Source organism: Cetorhinus maximus, chromosome 1, assembly GCF_964194155.1.
Source record: "Cetorhinus maximus chromosome 1, sCetMax3.hap1.1, whole genome shotgun sequence".
Lineage (NCBI taxonomy): Eukaryota > Metazoa > Chordata > Chondrichthyes > Lamniformes > Cetorhinidae > Cetorhinus > Cetorhinus maximus.
This window is the reverse complement of record NC_135879.1, coordinates 161,509,869-161,532,613: the sequence shown is the minus strand read 5'-3', so window position 1 is coordinate 161,532,613 and position 22,745 is coordinate 161,509,869. Positions and strand designations below refer to the sequence as shown.

The 22,745-nt window shown below is 42.4% G+C and overlaps 1 protein-coding gene across 4 annotated transcripts in view; it reads left to right on the top strand.

Moving 5' to 3' along the window:
* Positions 1–22,745, top strand: part of ipo11 (importin 11) — a 712,707-nt gene that overhangs the window by 241,186 nt on the left and 448,776 nt on the right. For all 4 annotated transcript variants that reach the window (XM_078549030.1, XM_078549021.1, XM_078549038.1 and 1 more), the window contains one exon: positions 1,476–1,628. In XM_078549030.1, coding sequence (XP_078405156.1) covers positions 1,476–1,628 — 153 coding nt within the window. The remainder of the gene's footprint in view (positions 1–1,475; positions 1,629–22,745) is intronic.

Below are 22,745 nucleotides of genomic sequence, written 5' to 3'. Positions count from 1 at the left end.
AGATTTCCCCTTCCCTGGAGGACATGCGTGAACGAGGTTGGTTTTTACAACAATTATTGATGGCCTATCATGGTCACCATTTACTGAGACTAGCTTTATATATTCCAGATTTTTATTAATTGTATTTAAATTCCATCAGCTGCCATGGTGGGCTTTGAACCATGTGCCCTGAACATTAGCCTGAGCCTCTGGATTGCTAGCCCAATGATATTACCACTATGCCATCTACCCCTCAAACAGACAAAACATTTGTTTCTTTTATTTTTGAAGGCTTGTTCGCCAGGATCATTTTTTTCATTTTAGGACCTGTTCTTTGCTGCCTTTCATTTGAAAGTTTTATTCTCTGCTGTCTTTACCTTAGTTTGCAAATTCCTTTTCCCCACTCCTGTTTTTCTTTTACGTCTGCCATTGTATTTTTCTGAAGATCCTCTTTTTCTCCAATTACTCATAAACTTAAAATTTAAGTTTCCCACTATGTGTGTACTCCTCATTTCGTCAATCCCTTAAAAATATGCACTATCACATCCACATTACTTCATTTATCCTCCCTATTACTCGATGTTTCCTTCCCTTCAGTCTTGTGTTTCAATTCCCAACTACTGTTCAAAAATCTTCTATTTTCTTACCAATATTAATTTACTCGCTCCCAAGCTTGTCTCAAAAATAAATTTTCTTACACGAGATACTTCACTATGTCCCAGAACATATTCACTTATTTGGAAAATCCTATTCATCAGATCCATTTGCTGTAGGCAAACCGTGTATTTGCAGTGGGTTAATTGAGGTTGTAGGTATGAAGACCAAAGATGTTAAAATAATTTCTGATACTGCGGGACTCTTATGGGAACAATGTTCTGTAGCCTGTTATCTTCTACAGTGTGCATTTGCTTTCAAAGCAGTTATTTAAATTGTCAGGATAATCTTTAGTACCTAAATGTGGAGAAGAGTTCTATGACCATGGCTGTGCCCGGCTGTATTTCATAGTCTGGACAGTTAGAAAGATTACTTTATCTTAAATGTAAAACTGATTTCTGTGTTTACACTTTTATCATTAGTAATCAGATAAGCAATTGACAAATAGCAGCTCGAGAAGAGGGTGCATCACTCCTCGAGGGTTTCTGTGGATGGCTGGTGACACCCACAACCTAAAGAATTATTCTATTTAGACACTTTCTTTCAGCTGAGGCATGCCTTGTCCACTGAGGTCCAATAAACACATCAGTTTTTCTGCTTAATTCTTCAACCGAGGCAGTGGGCAACTAACTTGCTTCCATAAGTTTGTTAAAATGTTGCAGATTGTGTGCCTTCAGATTTTATCTCAGCTGTGTTGAAGTACCTTTGATTTAAGTAAAACCAAAAACTGGCTGTGAATGTGGGCACAATGTATTATACTGTTGAGAACATTGACGAAATAGAAAATTATTTGTAGCTATAAGATTTTGTAACTGATCTGTCATTTTTTAATTTCATTTTAGATAGCAAGCCTGAAACTTTGGAAGCACATAAGATAAAAATATATTTCTTCAACTATTCAACTTTAACTGAAATCTGTAGAAGATTGGTATCTCATTATTTCCTTCTGACTCCAGAGGAGCTGTCTATGTGGGATGAAGATCCTGAGAGCTTTGGTGAGATTTTAATTGAAAAGTTCTTTAATATACATGCTTCAGTTATCTATAGTTCAGTCAAACTTTCTGCTTTTACTAAGATAAGATTTTGCATCTCTTGTGTGGCACTGGTGATATGCCATTTTAAGTCACTGGTTGCATGATGCCTAAATTATCCGGTGCTATAACATAAATGTATATCTTGTATATCTTGAAATTAAACTTATGGTGGGTTCAGTGCAATTAGCATAAAGTGCTCATTTATTCAAAATATCACTCTGATTAATCTTTGCAGCACATCAGCTGAAACATTGTATACAAAGAAGTTTATAGAGCAAATAATCTATATAATGCAATTTAAGAAGTTGCACTCAAACTAAATTTGAAATCTGGTGTGGCGTATATATTTTCAAGCATTTCCCATTGGAGATTTGCTTTTTGGGTTTATAGCTTGCCATAATGCCCTATGTTGCTTTGAAGCTTTATCAATTTGACTTGAGATGAGAAGCATGCATGCTACATAATGGCCCATAATTTCCGAGCTCCGAGGTGGGAGGTGGGAGCAGGAGGCGAGGTGGGCGGTTCCCCAAAGATGCCCTGGGGGACTCCTGCCTGAAATCCTCACGTAAGAATTGCAAGTCAATTGCCGAGAAGTTGAAACTTATATTGTGCAATTGCCCTGCACTGGGAACCATCTGAAACTTTGATTTAAATCGCGAACTTCAGATGGTTCTGATTGAAAAGTTAGAATAATTAAAACCACTTGTAATTCCTGGGTAACTATAGTATTGACCTACCCCGACCTCCCATGGGACATCCTCGACTGCCCTCACTCACACCCTCTGACTGTCTTCCCCAGCCCCCTGAATGCACTTCCCAACCCTGCCAACTACATCCCACCACAATGATCACCTGACCCACCCCCTCCCTACTGCACCCCTCCGAAACCACCTCTTACCTTCATCCCTTATACACTTATCCCTTCTCCCTGGCTTCTCAGTGTGGCTGGACCTTTAAACCTTCCTGCTTTACGGCAGCTAGTGCCATAAAAAAGGGGGCATGGCTTCCTTACCTTTAATTCAGCTGCCCTCGACACAAGGCCTCAGGAACCCTGCTGCACTGCACCTTTTTCACCCAGTTTGAGTTGAAAGGTTAGCTGCATTTCAGGGTAAGTAACGAGCGGAGTGGCAATCCGACTGAGATTTTCTGTTGTATATAAATTAAATCGATATCTAAATTACAGTGCCCACTTTTTGTATTTTTAAAGGCTTATAACCTTGGGCGTGCAATAATTTGCAAATATGAGGAAGTAGAGAATAGATTTTGATTTATATCTGTTGCATTTTAGAACACAAGAACACAATGTTATGACCAATGCAGTTGATAAAGAGGAGTTATTTTAAAAATCCCAGAGGGAAACTTTAAGCAACTGTCATAACCTATAATTTTAAGCGTTACTAGAGTCAACTAGAGATCAGGCCATCCTAAACTGGGTATTGTGAAATGAGAAAGGAATAATTGGCAATCTAGTTGTGCGAGGCCCCTTGGGGGTGAGCGACCATAATATGATAGAATTCTTCATCAAGATGGAGAGTGATGTAGTTGATTCTGAGACTAGGGTCCTGAACCTTAATAAAGGAAACTACGATGGTATGAGACGCGAGTTGGCTATGATGGATTGGGAAATGTTACTTAAAGGGATGACGGTGGATAGGCAATGGCAAACGTTCAAAGAGCGCATGGGTGAACTACAATAGTTGTTTATCTCTGTCTGGCACAAAAATAAAACAGGAAAAGTGGCCAAACCATGGCTTACAAGGGAAATTAGAGATAATATTAGATCCTAGGAGGAGGCATACAAATTGGATAAAAAAAAACAGACCAAAACAACAGGATTGGGAAGACCAAAACAACAGGATTGGGAGCAGTTTAGAATTCAGCAAAGGAGGACCAAGGGATTGATTAAGAAGGGGAAAATAGAGTACGAGAGTAAGCTTGTGTGGAACATAAAAACCGACTGTAAAAGTTTCTATAGGTACGTGAAGAGAAAAAGATTGGTGAAGACAAATGTAGGTCCCTATGATTTAGTTGAAGGAATTAAATGTAATATCTCCAAATTTGCAGATGACACAAAGCTGGGTGGGAGGGTGAGCTGTGAGGAGAATGCAGAGATTCTTCGGTGTGATTTGGACAAGCTGAGTGAGTGGGCAAATGCATGCAGATGCAGTATAATGTGGATAAATGTGAGGTTATCCATTTTGGTAGCAAAATCAGGAAGGCAGATTATTATCTGAAATGCTATAAATTGAGAGAGGGGAATGTGCAACGAGACCTGGGTGTCCTCGTACGCTAGTTGCTGAAGGTAAGCATGTAAGTGCAGCAGGCGGTAAAGAAGGCAAATGGTATGTTGGCCTTCATAGTGAGAGGATTCAAGTACAAGAGCAGGGATGCCTTGTTGCAATTATATAGGGCCTTGGAGAGACCACACCTGGAATATTGTGTACAGTTTTGGTCTCCTTCTCTGAGGAAGGATGTTCTTGCTATAGAGGGAGTGCAGCGAAGGTTTACCAGGCTGATTCCTGGGATGGCAGGACTGACATATGAGGAGAGACTGAGTCGATTAGGATTATATTCATTGAAGTGCAGAAGAATGAAGGGGATCTCATAGAAACCTATAAAACTCTAACAGGACTAGACGGGGTAGATGCAGGAAGGATGTTCCCGATGGTGGGGGAAGTCCAGAACCAAGGGACACAGTCTGAGGATATGGGGTAGACCATTTAGGACTGAGGTGAGGAGAAATTTCTTCACCCAAAGAGTGGTGAGCCTATGGAATTCACTACCACAGAAAGTAGTTGAGATCAAAACATTGTATGCTTTCAAGAAGGAGTTAGATATAGCTCATGGGGCAAAAGGGATCAAAGGATATGGGGAGAAAGCAGGAGCCGGCTGCTGAGTTGGATGATCAGCTATGATCATAATGAATGGCGGAGCAGGCTCGAAGGGCCGAATGGCCTACTCCTGCTCCTATTTTCTATGTTTATGTTTGAGATGTGACTCTAAATTCAGGAATCTGACCACCAGCTCTCAAGGCTTTACATTAAACTAATTGAAACATTTCCACCACTGATTGAATTCAAATTCACATTGTCTCATCAGCCTCTTTGAACTTCACCTTTTAACAATGAAACCCCTTTCATAGTACCAATTTTATTAGTAATATAAACATATGGCTTGGTATCTGCTAGATAGATGTCAAGTTTTCACCCCACTTCTTGAATGCTCTATTCAAAAAATGCAAATGCACACAATCTCTTCCATATCAAAAATGGTACCCATCAAAGCACTCAGACTAGCTGGCTTTAATCCAATTAAGACACACCCACAGACTAAACCTCTATTTTAAAGGAAAAATATTTTCCAAAATATATGCATTAATAGCTTCATGACAACAAGAAATAGGAGCAAGAGCAGACCTGCTTATCAAGTATGCTCTGCCATTGAAATGATCATGTCTAATCTTGGGTTTCAAATCTTATTTCCCACTCCCTAAATGCCTGCGTCCAGGGAAATCAAAAATCTCTCCATCCCAGCCTTAAATGTATTCAACGATGGAGCATTCTCTGGGTTAGAGAATTGTGAAGGTTCACAACCCTTTGAGTGAAGGAATTTCTCCTCATCTCAGTTCTAAATGATTGGCCCCTTATCCCGAGGCTGTACCCCTGTATTTTACACCCCTCAACCAGCGGAAACAACCTCTTTGTGTCTACCCTATCAAGCCCCTTTGGAATTTTGTAGGTTTCATTAAGATCGCCTCTCATTCTGCTAAACTCTGGAGAATATAATCCCAAATCACTTAGCCTCTCATTACAGGATAACCCCCTCATTCAAGGGACCAATCTAGTGAACCTTTGCTGTACTGCCTCTGATGCAAGTATACCCCCCCTTGAATGTGGAGACCAAAACTGCACACAGTATTCCAGATGGTGTCTCACCAAAGTCCTGTATATTTGCAGCAAGACTTTTCATTCTTGTACTCCAGTCCTCTGGCAGTAAAGGCCAACATGCCATTTTCCTTCCTAATCACTTGCTGCACCTGCATGCTAACTTGCTACGTTCCTTGTACCAGCACACCCAAGTCTCTTTGAACATCAACACTTACAACGTTTCACACCTTTCAAAAATATTCTGTTTTTCTATCCTTACAACCAAAATGAATAACTTCACACTTGCATTAGACCATAAAACGTAGGAGCAGAAGTAGGCCATTCGGCCCATTGAGTCTGCTGCACCATTCAATGAGATCATGGCTGACCTGAAAATCCTCAACTCCACTTTCCTGCCTTTTCCCCATAGCCCTTGATTGCCTTACTGATTAAAAATCTGTCTATCTCAACCTTGAATATACTTAACGACCCAGCCTCTACAGCTCTTTGTGGTTTGGAATTCCACAGATTTGCCACCCTCTGAGAGAAGAAATTCCCTCTCATCTCTGTCTTAAATGTGCGACCCCTTACCCTGAGATTATGCCTTCTGGTTGTAGACTCTCCCACAAGGGGCAACAGCCTCTCTGCATCCACCCTGTCAAGCCCCCTAAGAATCTTATATGTTTCAATAAGGTCACCTCTCATTCTTCTAAACTCCAATGAGTACAGGTCCAACTTGCTAAACCTCTCCTCATAAGAAAATCCCTCCATACCCGGGACCAACCTAGTGAACCTTCTCTGGACTACCTCCAATGCCAGTGTATCTTTCCTTAGATAAGGGGACCAGAACTGTTCACAGTATTCTAGGTGTGGTCTAACTGGTGCCTTTATAGTTTTAGCAAGACTTCGATATTTTTCTACTCCATTCCCTTTGAAATAAAGGCCAACATTCTATTTGCCTTCCCTATTACCTGCTGAACTTGTATGCTAGCTTTTTGGAATTCATGCACGAGGACCCCCAAATCCCTTTGTGCTGCAGCTTTCTGCAGTCTCTCTCCATTTAAACAGCAATCAGTTCCTCTTCTTCCTGTCAAAGTGCATAACCTCACATTTTCCCACATTATATCCCATTTGCCAAGTTTTTGCCCACTCACTTAACCTGTCTATATCCCTCTGTAGATTCTTTGTGTCATTCTCACCACTGGCCTTTCTACCTATTTTTGTGTCATCCGCAAACTTGGCGATAGCACATTCATTTCCTTCACCCACGTCATTAATATATATTGTAAATAATTGTGGCCCCAGCACTGATCCCTATGGCATTCCACTCGTTAAAGGTTGCCATCCTGAAAATATCCTCCTTATCCCAACTCTCTGTCTTCTATTAGTTAGTCAATCCTCTATCCATGCTAATATACTGCCTCCAACACCATTGGCTCTTATCTTATTAAGTAGCCTTATGTGTGGTGCCTTATCGAACGCCATTTGGAAATTCAAATGTATTACCATCTTCTGGTTCCCCTTTATCTATCCTGCTTGTTACCTCCTCAAAGAAATCTAATGATTTCCCCTTTATGAAGTCATGCTGACTCTGCTTGGTTATATTATGCATTTCTAAATGCTCTTCCCTACATTATACTCCATCTGCTGTCTTGTTGCCCACTTGTCTGTATCGCTTTGCAGACCCTCTGTGACCTCCCCACAGCTAACTGTCCCACCTAGCTTGGTATCATCAGCAAACTTCGATACATTCTATCTCTTCATCTAAGTCATTAATATCGATGGTAAATAGCTGAGGCCCCAGCACTGATCCCTGCGGTATTCCACTATTCACTACCTACCAGCTTGGAAAAGCCCCATTTATGCCCACTCTCTGCTTTCTATTCATTAATTAATCCGTTATCCATGCTAAAATGTCACCCCAATTCCATGAACCCTGATTTTGTCTATAACCTTTTGTGTGGCACCTTATCAAATGCCTTTTGGAAATCCAGACATACTACATCTACTGGGTCCCCTTTATCTACCCTTGTAGCTACATTCTCAAAAAACTCTTTGTCAAACAGGATTTCCCTTTAGTAAAGCCATTGTGACTTGTTCAAATCATACTCTGCATTTCTAAGTGCATTGTTAAGACTTCCTTAATAATAGTTTTCACCTTTTACCCAACAACTGATACTCTGTTAACTTGCCTGTAGTTCACTGTTTTCTCTCCCCCTCCTTTCTTGAAAAGTAGTGTAACATTTGCCAACTTCCAATCCAATGGAACCATTCCCGAATCTAAGGAATTTTGGAAAATCATAGCCAGCACATCCACTAACTCTGGAGCCATCTCTTTTAGAACTCTAGGGTGTATGGCATCAGGTCCAAGGGATTTGTCAGACTTTGGCCCCTTAAGTTTCGCCAATACTTTAAAAAAAATTGTTCATGGAATGCGGGCATCACTGGCTAGGCCAGCATTTATTGCCCACCCCTAATTGCCCTTGAGAAGATGGTGTGAGCAGCCATCTTCAACCGCTGCAGTCCATGTGTTGTAGGAACACCCAAAGTGCTGTTCGGAAGAGAGTTGGACCTAGCGACAGTGAAGGATCAGCGATATAGTTCCAAGCCAGGATGATGTGTGGCTTGGAAGGGAACTTGCAGATAGTGGTGATGTTCCCAAGCACCTGCTGCATTTGACCTAGGTGATAAAAGTTGTGGGTTTGGAGGATGCCTGTCGAAGGACCCTTGGTGAGTTGCTGCAGTGCATCTTGTAGGTGCTACACACTGCTGCCACTTTGGAGGGAGTGTATGCTGAAGGTGGTGGATGGGATGCCAATCAAGCGGGCTGCTTTGTCCTGGATGTTAAGCTACTTGAGTGTAGTTGGAGCTGCACTCATCCAGGCAAGTGGAAAGTATTCCATCACACTCCTGACTTATGCCTTGTAGATGGTGGACAGGCTTTGGGGAGTCAGGAGGTGAGTTACTCGTCACAGGATTCCTGGCCTCTGACCTGCTGTTGTAGCCACAGTATTTATATGGCTAGTCCAGTTGAGTTTCTGGTCAATGGCAGCCCCCCATCAGGATGTTTATTGTGGGGGATTCAGCGATGGTAATGTCATTGAATGTCAAGGGGAGATGTTTAGATTCCCTCTTGTTGGAGATGGTCATTGCCTGGCACTTAACTGACAAGTAACGTTCCAGCCATATATCGGCTCAAGCCTGGTCCTGCTGTACATGGACAAGGAACAAAAACAGAACATGCTGGAAACACTCAGCCGGTCTAACAGCATCTATGGAAAGAAAGACAAAGTTTCGAGTCCGTATGACCCTTCTTCAGAGTTAAAGAGAAGTAAAAATGTGATGAAATTTATAGTGTTTAACGGGGGTGGAGCAGGTGAAGCTGGATAGAAAGCTAGTGATAGTTGGAGGCAAAGGAGAGATTGACAAAGATGTCATGAACAAAAGGTCAAAGGGGTGTTAATGGTAGTGATACTGGCTGAAGGAGATGCTGATGGTGGCATTAAGGTAGAAAGCAGAACGTGATAACAGCAGGACAAGGGTAAACACTCTGGAAAGAACAACATGAACAAGTTGACAGATGGCCCTACTGTGGGTGGGTGGGGGGAGCGGACTGTGGTGGGGAAAAGATATTGAAAATAGGATAAAAGGTGGGGATAAAACGATGAATAAAAATGAAAATAAATAAAATTAAGTGGATAAAAATAAAAAAAAATAATGAATATTGAAAAAAGGGCATAAGAAAGGAGTGAGGATGGAGGAGAGAGTTCATAGTCTGAAGTTGTTGAACTCGATGTTAAGTCTGGAAGGCTGTAAAGTGCCTAATCAGAAGATGAGGTGCTGTTCCTCCAATTTGTGTTGGGCTTCACTGGAACATTGCAGCAGACCAAGGACCTACATGTGGTGAGGAGGGAGAAGGTAAAGGGGCAGGTGTTGCACCTTCTGTGATTGCATGGGAAGGTGCCGTGGGAGGGGGTTGAGGTGCTGGGGGTGATGGAGGAGTGGACCAGGGTGTCCCGGAGGGAACGAACCCTACGGAATGCCGACGGGGGGTTGAGGGGGTAGGAGGGGGGGTGGGGGAGATGGGAAGAAGTGTTTGGTGGTGACATCTTGCTGCTGTTGGTGGAAATGGCAGAGGATGACCCTTTGAACGCGGAGGCTGGTGGGGTGAAAAGTGAGGACAAGGGGGACCCTATCATGGTTCTGGGAGGGAGAGGAAGGTGTGAGGGCGGATGCGTGAGAGATGGGTCGGACACGGTTGAGGTCCCTGTCGACCACAATGGGTGGGAAACCTTGGTTAAGGAAGAAGGAAGACATGTCAGAAGCGCCGTTTTGGAAAGTGGCATCGTCAGAACAGATGCGACGGAGTTGAAGGAACTGAGAGAATGGGATGGAGTCCTTACAGGAAGCAGGGTGTGAGGAGCTGTAGTCGAGATAGCTGTGGGAGTCGGTGGGCTTGATGAATATTGGTGGACAGTCTATCACCAGAAATTGAGACAGAGAGGTCAAGGAACGGAAAGGAAGTGTTGGAGATGGACCATGTGAAGGTGTTGGAGAGGTGGAAATTGGAAGCAAAACTGATACATTTTTGCAGGTCCAGACGAGAGCATGAAGTGGCACCAAAACAGTCATCGATGTACCGCAAAAAGAACTGTGGGAGGGGGCCTGAGTAGTACTGGAACAAGCAATGTTCTGCGGTATGTACCATGCAGGTACCCATAGCTAAACCTTTTGGCACAGCTGGAGTATTATATCACAAGTGGAACGATGCAGATTTGATTCCTTCACCTGAGTTACCAACTTCAGTTATGCTCAATTTCTTTGTTTCCAACATTGTGATCATGCACATAGTTTCTTTCTATCTCTGACCCACTAGTCAAGGATTTCTATTTCTTTGCAGTTCCCTCTCAAAGCTGATCGCATCCATGAGACCCAACTCCTGTTTTCTCAAATTCCTCCTCGCATACGCCCCAGTCTGCCCCTTCCTCACCCCCAATAGCTCACATAGTCAACTGTGTATAAGCTGTGGAGTGTATTTTTCCATTGTTGTAGTTCTTTATTGTTTTAAGCCCAGTTGTTTGGCAGCCTTCAAGAGGAGTCACCCAGACCCTTGAACTTTGCAGAAAGTAAGGTGCTTTAAGTTAGCATGCAGATAATTTGTATTTAGAATTGCTCCTGCCTTTGGGGGATGTGGGGATTTTGCAAATGTGGTGGTGGATCTGCTATCATCCTTTGCAGGGATGTCATACTTGATGTACTCAAGAGTCTTCCAATCTTTTCATTTTTATTTTAAATTGAGTCATAGATAATGAGCAATGCCGTGCCATTTTCATGAAGCTGAAGTAGATTTTAAAAATCTAAAATAATGGTTGCTAGGGAAATTGATTATGGTTATTTACAAGAAGTTAATATATATTCTTTCATAATCTAATTTTGAGCAGTATTCTTTCAGCCCAAGTAATTAAACTCTAATCCATATTCTGTTTTAAGAAATTATCCTGTTTGAATAACATATAGAGGGCGTATGTTTTTAGTTTAGAAAACATATTTTAGATGGCAACCTGACTTGTCACATTTTTGACACTGTTGTGATCTTGAAAAGAAAACAGATACATAGTACTACATTCTTGGTGCAACTGTTGCAAATATCTAGTCGTGTTTTAGAGTGTAGCTTTTGGTTTTTGGAAATAAAGTTTAACTGAAGAAAATGGGATAAATGCGATTAAAGCAGGTTTGGGAGCTTATTACACTTAAAAGGTTGGGGCCATGTTGCCTTCAGAGGTTACCAGTTAGAAAGGTAAAGTAATTAAAATGCTGAGCTTTAGAGATTTCCAAAATACCTAAAGAAATGGTAGTTCAATAAAGGTAACCCATGTTTGTTTAAATCAGAAGAGATAGAGCTATTTCTTGGCATAGGGCAAGTAAGATTAGAGAGATGAATGCGTGGCTCAAAGACTGGTGTGGGAGAAGTGGGTTCCGGTTCAGGTGGCACTGGCATCAGTACTGGGGAAAGTGGGGGCTGTAACATTGGGACGGCCTGCACCTGAACCGTGCTGGGACCGTGTTCTAGCGAGCCGCATAACTAAGGAAGTAGAGAGGGCTTTAAGCTAAACGAGGAGGGATCAAGCTTGGGTAGATGTTGCAAATCATGGGGTAGAGTCAAAACAGGAGAGCAAAAAGGTGATATGGGAAATGAGGGTCAGAGAATGGCAAGTAGGGAAAGAGAAAAAACTGAAGAATGCATCAACAGTTAAGACTAGAGGTTACAAAGATGACGAAAGGACAAAACTAAAACTCTGTGTCTGAATGTGTGTAGCATTCATAACAAAGTAAATGAATTGATAGCGCACATTGAAGTCAATAAAAATGATCTAATAGCCATTACCAAGACATGGCTGCAGGATGACAAGGATTGGGTGCTGAATGTTGAGTATATGACATTCAAGAAGAATAGGAAGCTAGGTAAACATGAAGGGTTAGCACTGTTAATCAAAGGTGGCTTTGGTGCAGTAGCTAGAGATGACCTCGGTTCAGGAGATCAGGATGTGGAATTGGTTTGTGTAGAGATGAGGTATAGTAGAGGAAAGAAGTAACTAGTGTGAGTGGTCTACAGGCCCCCTAACAGTAACCACAATGTAGGACAAAGTATTCAAGAAATAATATTGGGTACTTGTGATAAAGGGATGGTAATAGTCATGGGTGATTTTAATCTACATATTGTTATGATCCCAGCTAATGTTACCACTGGGCAAGCCTGATACCAAGGTGGAACCTAGCTTGATAGATCCTAACTTTTTTATTTTTTTGCTTAGAAACGTGGAGAGTGGCTATTGAACAGAGTCACAGGAGTCAGCTTATGAGCTTTTAACAAAAGAATAAAACATTTATTAAACAAGAAAAGATAAACTACATTACATTACTCACAACTATACTATCCATCCATCCATTCTTACACCGTTTCTCCTGGTGAGGGTCACAGTGGCAGGGCTGACCAGACTTCTCTTTCCTAAGCCGCAGATTCCAGCTCCTCCTGGGGGATTCCCAGGTGTTCCCAGGCCAGCCGAAAGATGTATCCCTCCAATGTGTCCTGGGTTGGCCTTGAGGTCTCTGCCCAGAGGGCTGTACCTAGTGCAGCTCCAGCGGGAGCCTACTGGGGGCATCCTTACCAGGCGCCTGAATCACCTCAACTGGCCCCTCGATCCGGAGGAGCAGCGACTCTACTCCGAGGCTCTCCCGGATTGCTGAAATCCTCACGCTGACCCGCAGAGTATGCCCAGCAACCCTGCGGAGAAACCTCATTTTCGCTGCTTGTACCCACAATCTTATCCTTTTGGGCATTACCCACAGTTCATGACAATAGGCGAGGATGGGGACACCAAGAGCTTCGTCCTAAAACTCAGCTGCCGCTTCACCAATGTGAGCACAACTCTCGCTCTACGAATAGAGAGACCTGATAGCATGCAGAAGCAGCACCGGCACCTCATATTCCCACAGCACCTCCCACAAAATATCCCAAGGAGCATGGTGGCATTCCTTCTCCAGGTCTACAAAACAAAGGTCTGCCGGATTAGCAAACTCCCTCAAATATCCATGAGAGGGCAAAGAGCTGTTCCACGGCCAGGGCGGAATCTGCATTGTTCCTCCTGAATCTGAGGTTCAACTAATGGACTATACCTTTACAGATAAATGCAGATTTGTAAGGATAACACAAGTCTCAAAAGCTATCTTATACTCTAATGTTCACATTAAATATGTATTCCATGCAACCAACAGGCAACCTGTGGTCAGACACACCACACTCTGAAACAAAGTGGCAGATGCCACCCCAAACAGATGCTATGGATCTCTCCTCAACTTCCCTCAGATGATTGTCACACCATGAGCCAACTGGCCTTACTGAACTCCGTCTCTCGAGGGTTTCCAATCTCCACTCTTGAAGAACTCGCTTTGGAATCTTCTCCCAAACCAACGCCTTCTCTCAGACGCCTGCCGCAAGGGTCCACCTCCAGGGTTTTGAACACTCCCTTCTGATGTTCCTCTTCCCTGGGTCACCAAATGCATTCAAGCTTTCTTCTACGCACTCTCTCTCACCGACTCAGCCATCAACATTACACCACTGCTTCATATGCCCATAGCAAAGAGGTACAGACCTTCAGCAGCCACATTCGGCCTTCTGACTTCTTACAAGCCTGTATCACTTTGTGCTTTCTGCAGCTCTCATCTCTCTAAGCTTAAAGCTAGGAGCTTTCCTCTGCTCCTCACTCTTAATTTCAGTTAACAGTTCACTTACCTGTCCTTCCTTTGACTAGAAGGTCTTCTTGGGACTTTCTCCTTAGTTCCTGTAACCCAATTCTGCATTTTCCTCTCCTGTACAGCTTCTCTTGAGTTTTGGCTTCAACTTCAGTTTGGGACTTGCTATCTGCTACCCAGTCTCTTTCTGGCAGCTGCTTTCAACTGAACTCAAACTGCTGCTTTTCTTCTGTCTCTCTGTGTGGGTTGGTGGGGCCTCTCTCTCTGAACACCTGTTGCTAGGCAACAGCACAGTTTTTTTCTACTCTTGTGTTTGCTTCAACTTCTTTTCAACAGTGTAAAATTCTCATTAGGAATGCAGGTATACAAACAGAGCTTTAGACCTGCTGTCTTCACTCAACAATGAAACTAGATCCCAGGTTTCACCTTTTAATCCACAAATAGAAAAAAATATAAATTAAACTTAAAGATATAGCTTATTTCTAACAACTATCTCTATTTCCTAACATAAACTGGAAAAATCAGATTGGCAGTAGTAGCCTGGAGTTCATAGAATGTTTTTGAGATGGCTTCTTAGAGCAACACGTTCTGGAACCAACCAATGGGCAGTTTATGTTAGACTTGGTATCGTGTAATGTGACAGGATTAATTAATGACCTCAGAGTGAAGGCACCCCTAGGTAGCAGCGACCACATTATGATTGAATTTTACATCCAATTTGAAAGAAAGAAGAATAGAGCTGAGACTAATATTTTAAACTTAAATAAGGGCACCTATGTGCGCATGAGAGCTGAGCTGGCTGCAGTGAACTGGGATACTAGGCTAGAAAATAGATCAATTGAGGAGCAGTGAGCACTTAAGGGGATATTTCAGAATAAGTATATTCCTATTATAAATAAAAATTCTAAGGGCAGGTCCCACCATCCTCGGTTAAATAAAGTTCAGGAAAGCATCAAATTTGAGGAAAAAGCATATAACTGTGCAAAGTGGCAGGTCAAATGATTGGTCAGAATATTAAGAACGGCTGAGAATGACTAAAGGTTAATCAGGAGAAAGAAATTGGAGTATAAGAGGAAGCTAGCTAGAAATGTAAAAATGGATACCAAGAGCTCCTTCAGGTATTTAAAAAAGGAAAGATTAGGTAAAGTGAGTGATGGTCCTCTAGAGAATGAGAATGGGGAGTTAATAGTAGATAATAAGGAAATGGTGGGTAAAATGAATAAATATTTTGCTTCTGTCTTCACTGCAGAGGATACAAAAAACATTCCAGTAATAGCTGTAAATCAGGAAGGGAAAGGGGAACTTGATGAAATTACAATCACTAAGGAAGCCATATTCAGCAAACTGGAGCTGTGGGCTGACAAGTCTCCGGGTCCTGATGGACTTCATCCGAGTGTCTTAGAAGAGGTAGCCAAATCAGGTAGTAGATATGTTGGTGTTAATTTTTAAAAATTCACTAGATCCTGGAACGGTTCCATCAAACTTGAAAATGGCAAATATAACCCCTCTATTCAAGAAGGGAGGAAGGCAGGAAACTATAGGCCAGTTAGCCTGACATCTGTCGTGGGAAAGGTGCTATAATTGATCATTAAGGAGGTTATAGCTGGACGCTTAGGTCATCAAGAAGAGGCAGCATGGTTTTTGCATCATTTTTAAAAAAAATTATTCATGGGATGCAGGCTTCGCTGGTTGGGCCAGCATTTATTGCCCATCCCTAGTTGCCCTTGAGAAAGTGGTGGTGAACTGCTGCCTTGAACCGCTGCAGCCCATGTGGTATAGGTACACCCACAGTGCTGTGAGGAAGGGAGTTCCAGGATTTTGACCCAGCGACAGTGAAGGAATGACGATTTATTTCCAAGTCAGGATGGTGAGTGGCTTGGAGGGGAACTTCCAGGTGGTGGTGTTCCCATCTATCTGCTGCCCTTGTCTTTCTGGACAGTAGTGGTCATGGGTTTGGAAGGTGCTGTCTAAGGAGCCTTGGTGAATTCCTGCAGTGCATCTTGTAGGTGGTACACACCACTGCTGCTGTGCGTCAGTGGTGGAGGGAGTGAATGTTTGTGGATGTGGTGCCAATCAAGTGGACTGTTTTGTCCAGGATGGTGTCCAGCTTCTTGAGTGTTGTGGGAGCTGTACTCATCCAGGCACGTGGGGAGTACTCCATCACACTCCTGATTTGTGCCTTGTGGATGGTGGACAGGCTTTGGGGAGTCAGGAGGAGAATTACTCGTCGCATGATTCCTAGCCTGTGACCTGCTCTTGTAGCCACAGCACTTATGTGGCTAGTCCAGTTCAGTTTCTGGTCAATGGTAACTCCCAGGATGTTGATAGTGGGGGATTCAGTGATGGTAATGCCATTGAACATCATGGGGCGATGGTTGGATTCTCTCTTGTTGGAGATGGTCATTGCCTGACACTTGTGTTGCCCAAGCCTGGATATTGTCTAGGCCTTGCTGCATTCGGACATGGACTGCTTCAGTATCTGAGGAGTCACGCATGGTGCTGGACATTGTGCAAACATCCCCACTTCTGGCATTATGATGGAAGGAAGGTCATTGATGAAGCAGCTGAAGATGTTTGGGCCTAGGACATTACTCTGAGGAACTCCTGCAATGATGTCCTGGAGCTGAGATGACTGACCTCCAACAACCACAACCAACTTCCTTTGTGCTAGGTATGACTCCAACCAGCGGAGAGTTTTCCCCCGATCATTGATAAAGGGGAACCAAAAGATGTACTGTACTTAGATTTCCAGAAGGCATTTGATAAATTGCCACATCAAAGGTTATTATAGAAAACAATAGCTCATGGTGTAGGGTGTAACATATTAGCATGGATAGAAGATTGGCTTGCTGGCAGAAAACAGAGTATGAATAAATGGGCCTTTGTCTGATTGGCAGGATGTAATGAGTGGAGTCCCACAGGGGTCTGTGCTGGGGCCTCAACCTTTTACAATTTATTTCAATGCCTTAGATGAGGGGAACAAAGGCATGGTAGCTAAATTTGCAGATGACACAAAGATATGTAGGAAAATATGCTGTGTAGTGGACATGAGACTGCAGATGGATATAGATAAGTTGTGTGAGTGGACAAAAATCTGACAAATGGAGTATAATGTGGGAAAATGTAAAGTTGTTCACTTTGGCAGGAAGAATAAAAAAGCAGAGGTATTACTTAAATGGAGAATGACTGCAGAATTCCGAGGTGCAGAGGGATCCAGGTGTTCTCGTGCGTGAGTCACAAAAAGCTAGTATGCAAGAACAGCATGTAATCCAAGAAGGATAATGGAATTCCAGCCTTTATTATGAGAAGACTTGAACCTAAAAGTAAGGATGCTATGCTTCAGTTATGCAGGGCATTGATGAAACTGTATCTCGAATACTGTGTGCAGTTTTGGCCTCCCTTATTTAAGGGAGGATGTAAATGTGTTAGAGGCGGCTCAGAGGAGATGTGCTAAATTGATACTTGGATGGTGTGGGTTGTCTTATGATGAAAGGTTGGACAAGCTGGGCTTGTTTCCACTGGGGCTTAGGAGAGTGAGGGGTGACATAATTGAAGTATATAAGATCCTGAAAAGCCTTGACAAGGTGGATGTGGAAAGGATGTTTCCCCTTGTGGGTGAGTCCAGAACTAGGGGGCACTGTTTTTAAAGTTAGGGGTCGCCATTATAAGACTGAGATGAAGAGAATTTTTTTTCTGAGGGTTGTGTGACTTTGGAACTCTCTGCCTCAAGGTGGTGGAGGTGGGATCATTGAATATATTTAAGGCGGAGGTAGATACATTCTTGTTACGCAAGGGAATCAAAGATTATTGGGGGTAGATGAGAATGTGGAATTAGAAATGCAAACAGATCAGCCATGATTTTATTGAATGGCAGAGCAGGCTCGAGGGGTTGAATGGCCTTCTCCTATTTCATTTGTTCGTAATTAACAGTAGGTGGGATTACTTGCATAAAGAGCTGGCCATATGATTTCTGCAAAGTTTGCAAGAACAATGGCAGCCCAGGGACATGTTTCGGGGGTAGACCTAAATTAACTTATAAGCATTCAGTAAACCCTGAAAGGTTGTAAAACATATTTACTTCATAGATCAAAAAATAAATTGTCAATGAGGAATAATTAATTTGGAGGTTGGTTTGAGGACAAAGCAGAACAGGCTATGTTGTCATGGAGACGGGTGGAGCATAGGAAGGTCCTCTGGCTTCAATTTATCTGGATGTTTGCTGGGAGAGTTTTTACTTGCTGTTTGGACCTATTGCAATTTGTAGCTCACCGAGAGAAGTTATCAAAGTAAATGACAGTTAGATAACCCTGCACTGTCAGCAGAGTCAAAAAGCTAGCTTCTTCATTCACTGTGGAATGTATGCGAGTCTTAATGTCAGTTTGAACCTTGTGAAGGAATAGAAGCTGGAAGACTGCCTTGTTTGAAACTACTCAGAGAATCTACAGTGGGCCTCACAGTGTCTTAGTGCATAAGAAAGTAATCAGCTGAATTAGCTTGGAAGTATTGAACAGTAAATTGAACAAGGAACTGAGATCAAGAGATTATAAATGAAAGTTGTACCTCTCAGAATAGCTGGAGCTGAGGCGAATTCTCCAGAGGACTGCGGCATAATTATGGGTAGTCCCGACAGAAGTAAATAACTTTTAAGATTGATGTGTCTTATAAGAGAATTCTTGGCGAAAGTAAGTAAACCTGAGTACATAACATACAAAGTAATAAACCGTATTAGGTTAATTGTATTTGATTTGTTTAATTTGTTCTATATGCAATAAAGACTTTTGTTTTAAAAAAGTGAAATTTTGTAGCATAGTTTTATTGGTTAAAATGTTTTTTTTATTCATTCATGAGATTTAGGAGTCGCTGGCTAGGCCAGCATTTATTGCCCATCCCTAATTGCCCTAGAGAAGGTGGTGGTGAGCTGCCTTGTGAACCGTTGCAGTCCATGTGGCATAGGAGCACCCACATTGCTGTAAGGGGGTAGTCCCTTGATTTTGACCCAGTGACAGTGGAGTAAGTGGAGTAATTTCCAAGTTAGGATGGTGAGTGTCTTGGAGGGGAACTTCCAGGTGGTGGTGTTCCCATGTGTCTGCTGTCCTTGTCCTTCTAGATGGCGGTGGTTGTTGCATTGGAAGGTACTGTCTCAGGAGGCTTGGTGTGTTCCTGCAGTGCATCTTGTAGATGGTACACACTGCTGCCACTGTTAATCGGTGGTGGAGGGAGTGAATGTTTGTGGATTGGGTGCCAAACTCTACTGCCTGAAGAGGTGTAACACATTTATTAAAAAAAAAATGTTTCTGGAATAAACCCAGAAAAAGTACCGGGTAATCCCTGTGTAGTTTGTTCATGTATTTTGTTTTGACCCGCAAATTACAAGAGACTAGATTGGTGACTTCACTGAAGTTTTAAAAATTTGTTTATTAATTTATTTGAACATACGATTATAGATTTAAATTGCAACACAGTTCCTTTACTTCTCTAATTCTGGCACCAGACTTCTCTAACAATATCTAACAATAGAATGCTCCAACACCACAATGCTCAAATATGTTATAAGTAACTGGTTATACAATGACGCTGAAGTGGCCAGCTTCCGTTAATTGTAGATCTTTTTCCGACACTCAGTTGGATTCCTTCCAGTTAATAATCTCCTTCTGATACTCGTTCAGATTCACCCCTGTTGATAATCTTCTGAAACTCGGCTGGGTTCCCACCTATTGCTTACGACCTTCCAACACTTGGTTGGATTCCTCCTTCACGATTGTTATGCTGGCCCCTGGCATGTATTGTAGATCCTCTTCCAGCAAACGGTTGGGTTCCCCCCTCCTCGACTGCAATAAGATGTCCGGTGTTTCTAATCCCTTATATTCCTTCTTGGAGGTGGGCCTGGGTTGTCACATTGACAGGACCTCCCCAACGAATTGAAATTTACCTTAAGAGACAATATCCAGCAACAACCTGAGTTCTTTGTCCAAAGCAAGGAATTAAACCCAACGCTGTCCATCTTTCTCCGACCTTTCCAAGTAAATTTCTGTCAGGAAATGACTTTTTGTGGGCTGTGGATTAATTGGATAGTTTATGCAACTGTCAAGCTGACAAACTTCTAGATAAGGCTATTTATTGAAGCAGTTAACAGACCATTAAGCCCCAAAACCTTCAAAGAACAATTTCAGATGCAAATGTATCCAGAAACTGCAGTGTCTGTTCCTTAATAACATTTCTTGATCTCGCTGGCTTTTTTTTAATGTTCATTCATGGGACACTCATGCATCGCTGGCTAAGCCAACATTTATTGCCTGTTAATTGGCCTTAATTGACCTTGTTCAGAGGGCATTTAAGAGTCAACCACATTGCTGTGGGTCTGGAGTCACATGTAGGACAGCAGATTTCCTTCCCTAAAGTACATTATTGAACCAGATGGGTTTTTATGACAATCGACAATGGTTTCATCATCAGACTTTTAGTTCCAGATTTTTTATTTCAAATTCAAATTCCACTATGTGCCCTAGTGCCCAGAGCATTACCCTGGCTCTCTGGATTACTAGACCAGTGACAATACCACTATGCCACCACCTCCCTTATAATATCAAGTTTAATTTTAAAACAACTGTAAGCAAGAATTTCAAAACATAGAAACTAGGAGCACGAGTAGGCCATTCGGCCCTTCGAGCCTGCTCCGCTATTCATTATGATCATGGCTGATCATCCAACGTTGCCTGTTCCCGCTTTCGCCCCATACCCTTTGATCCCTTTCACCCCAAGAGCTATATCTAACTCCTTCTTGAAAACATACAATATTTTGATCTCAACTACTTTCTGTGGTAACACAGGCTCACCACTCTCTGGGTGAAGAAATTTCTCCTCATCTCAGTCCTAAATGGTCTACCCCATATCCTCAGACTGAGACCCCTGGTTCTGGACCCCCCCACCATCGGGAACATCCTTCCTGCATCTACCCTGTCTAGTCCTGTTAGAATTTTGTAGGTTTCTATGAGATCCCTCCTCATTCTTCTGAACTCCAGCAAATATAATCCTAATCGACTCAATCTCTCCTCATATGTCAGTCCTGCCATCCCAGGAATCGGTCTGGTAAACCTTCGCTGCACTCCCTCTATAGCAAGAACATCCTCAGATAAGGAGAGCAAAACTGCACACAATATTCCAGGTGTGGTCTCACCAAGGCCCTGTACAATTGCAGCAAGACATCCCTGTTCCTGTACTCGAATCCTCTTGCTATGAAGGCCAACATATCATTTGCCTTCTTTACCACCTGCTGCACCTGCATGCTTACCTTCAGTGACTGGTGTACGAGGACACCCAGGTCTCGTTGCACATTCCCCTCTCTCAATTTATAGCATTTCAGATAATAATCTGTCTTCCTGTTTTTGCTACCAAAATGGATAACCTCACATTTATCCACATTATACTGCATCTGCCATGCATTTGCCCACTAACTCAGCGTGTCCAAATCACACTGAAGCATCTCTGCATCCTCCTCACAGTTCACCCTCCCACCCAGCTTTGTGTCATCTGCAAATTTGGAGATATTACATTTAATTCCCTCATCTAAATCATTAATATATATTGTGAATAACTAGGGTCCTAGCACCGATCCCTGCGGTACCCCACTAGTCATTGCCTGCCATTCGGAAAAAGACCAGTTTATTCCTACTCTTTGTTTCCTGTCTGCCAACCAGTTTTCTATCTGTCTCAATACACTACCCCAATCCCATGCGCTTTAATTTTACACGCCAATTTCTTATGTGGGACTTTGTCGAAAGCCTTCTGAAAGTCCAAATAAACCACATCCACTGGCTCCCCCTCATCAACTCTACTAGTTACATCCTCGAAAAATTCCAGTAGATTTGTCAAGCATGATTTCCCTTTCATAAATCCATGCTGACTCTGTCCGATTCTGCCACTGTTTTCCACGTGCTCCGCTATTAAATCTTTTATAATGGACTCTAGAATTTTCCCCACTACCGACGTCAGGCTGACTGGTCTATAATTCCCTGTTTTCTCTCTGCCTCCCTTTTTTTAAACCTTCAGTACTGTTGGCAGGTTTTTTTCGGTTCAATCTGTCAAGTCATAACGTCAATTTATTTTCATATAGCCATTATACTCCTACAATTCTAAGTGCCAATATATGACTTAGACAAAATAGTTTAATTAGCCTCTTAAACACATGTAGCATATTTTGTGCTGACTTAAAAAAAAGTCTTTTATTGTAAAGTAAATCAATAAGCCTCAGCTAAAATTGTCATTTTTATTAGGAGTAATGATATCAGCAAAGGGTCTTCAGTACTAAACATATGAGTTCATACTTAAAAATATCTAAATATTCTTTTATAATCTGTAGGGCTATATAGATTTTCAATTGTACAACTCCCGGCATCCTAATGTATGGCATGATACCGTAAAGTAGGACAGGTGCTGCTTTTTGACTTGGTTTGAAATCAGGAAACGTTGAAAGGAACAGAAAAATCGGGGAAAAACTAAGAAGATGCTGAATGATAATTTGTGGGAGAATTAAAGTACGTAATGTTTGGGGTGCAGTATTCACACTGGCAATTTTCCTGAAGAGGGAACATGGAACCATAGAACAATGAGCACAGGGAAGGCCATTCAGTCCATCTTGCTGGTCCTCTTTCCCTCAACCCTCGCTTGGTCCTCTTTCCCTCAACCTTCGCTTGGCTTTCTGTCTTTCAACCCTCGCTTGACCTTCTCCCTCTCAACCCTTGCGTGACCCTTCAACCCTCCTGGTGCCCTCCCGTCCTCATCCCTTGCTTGGCCCTCTCCCTCAAGCCTCACCTGACCTTCTCAACATTCCCATTTCCTCCTGCTTTCCATTCTTAAAACGCAGTAGCATTTGTGATGAACTTCTTTCAAGCAATCCGCTGCTTACTCCTCCTATCTAACAGATTTGAGTTAGGTTGTCATTCTTAATATTTTGTCTTGAAAACAT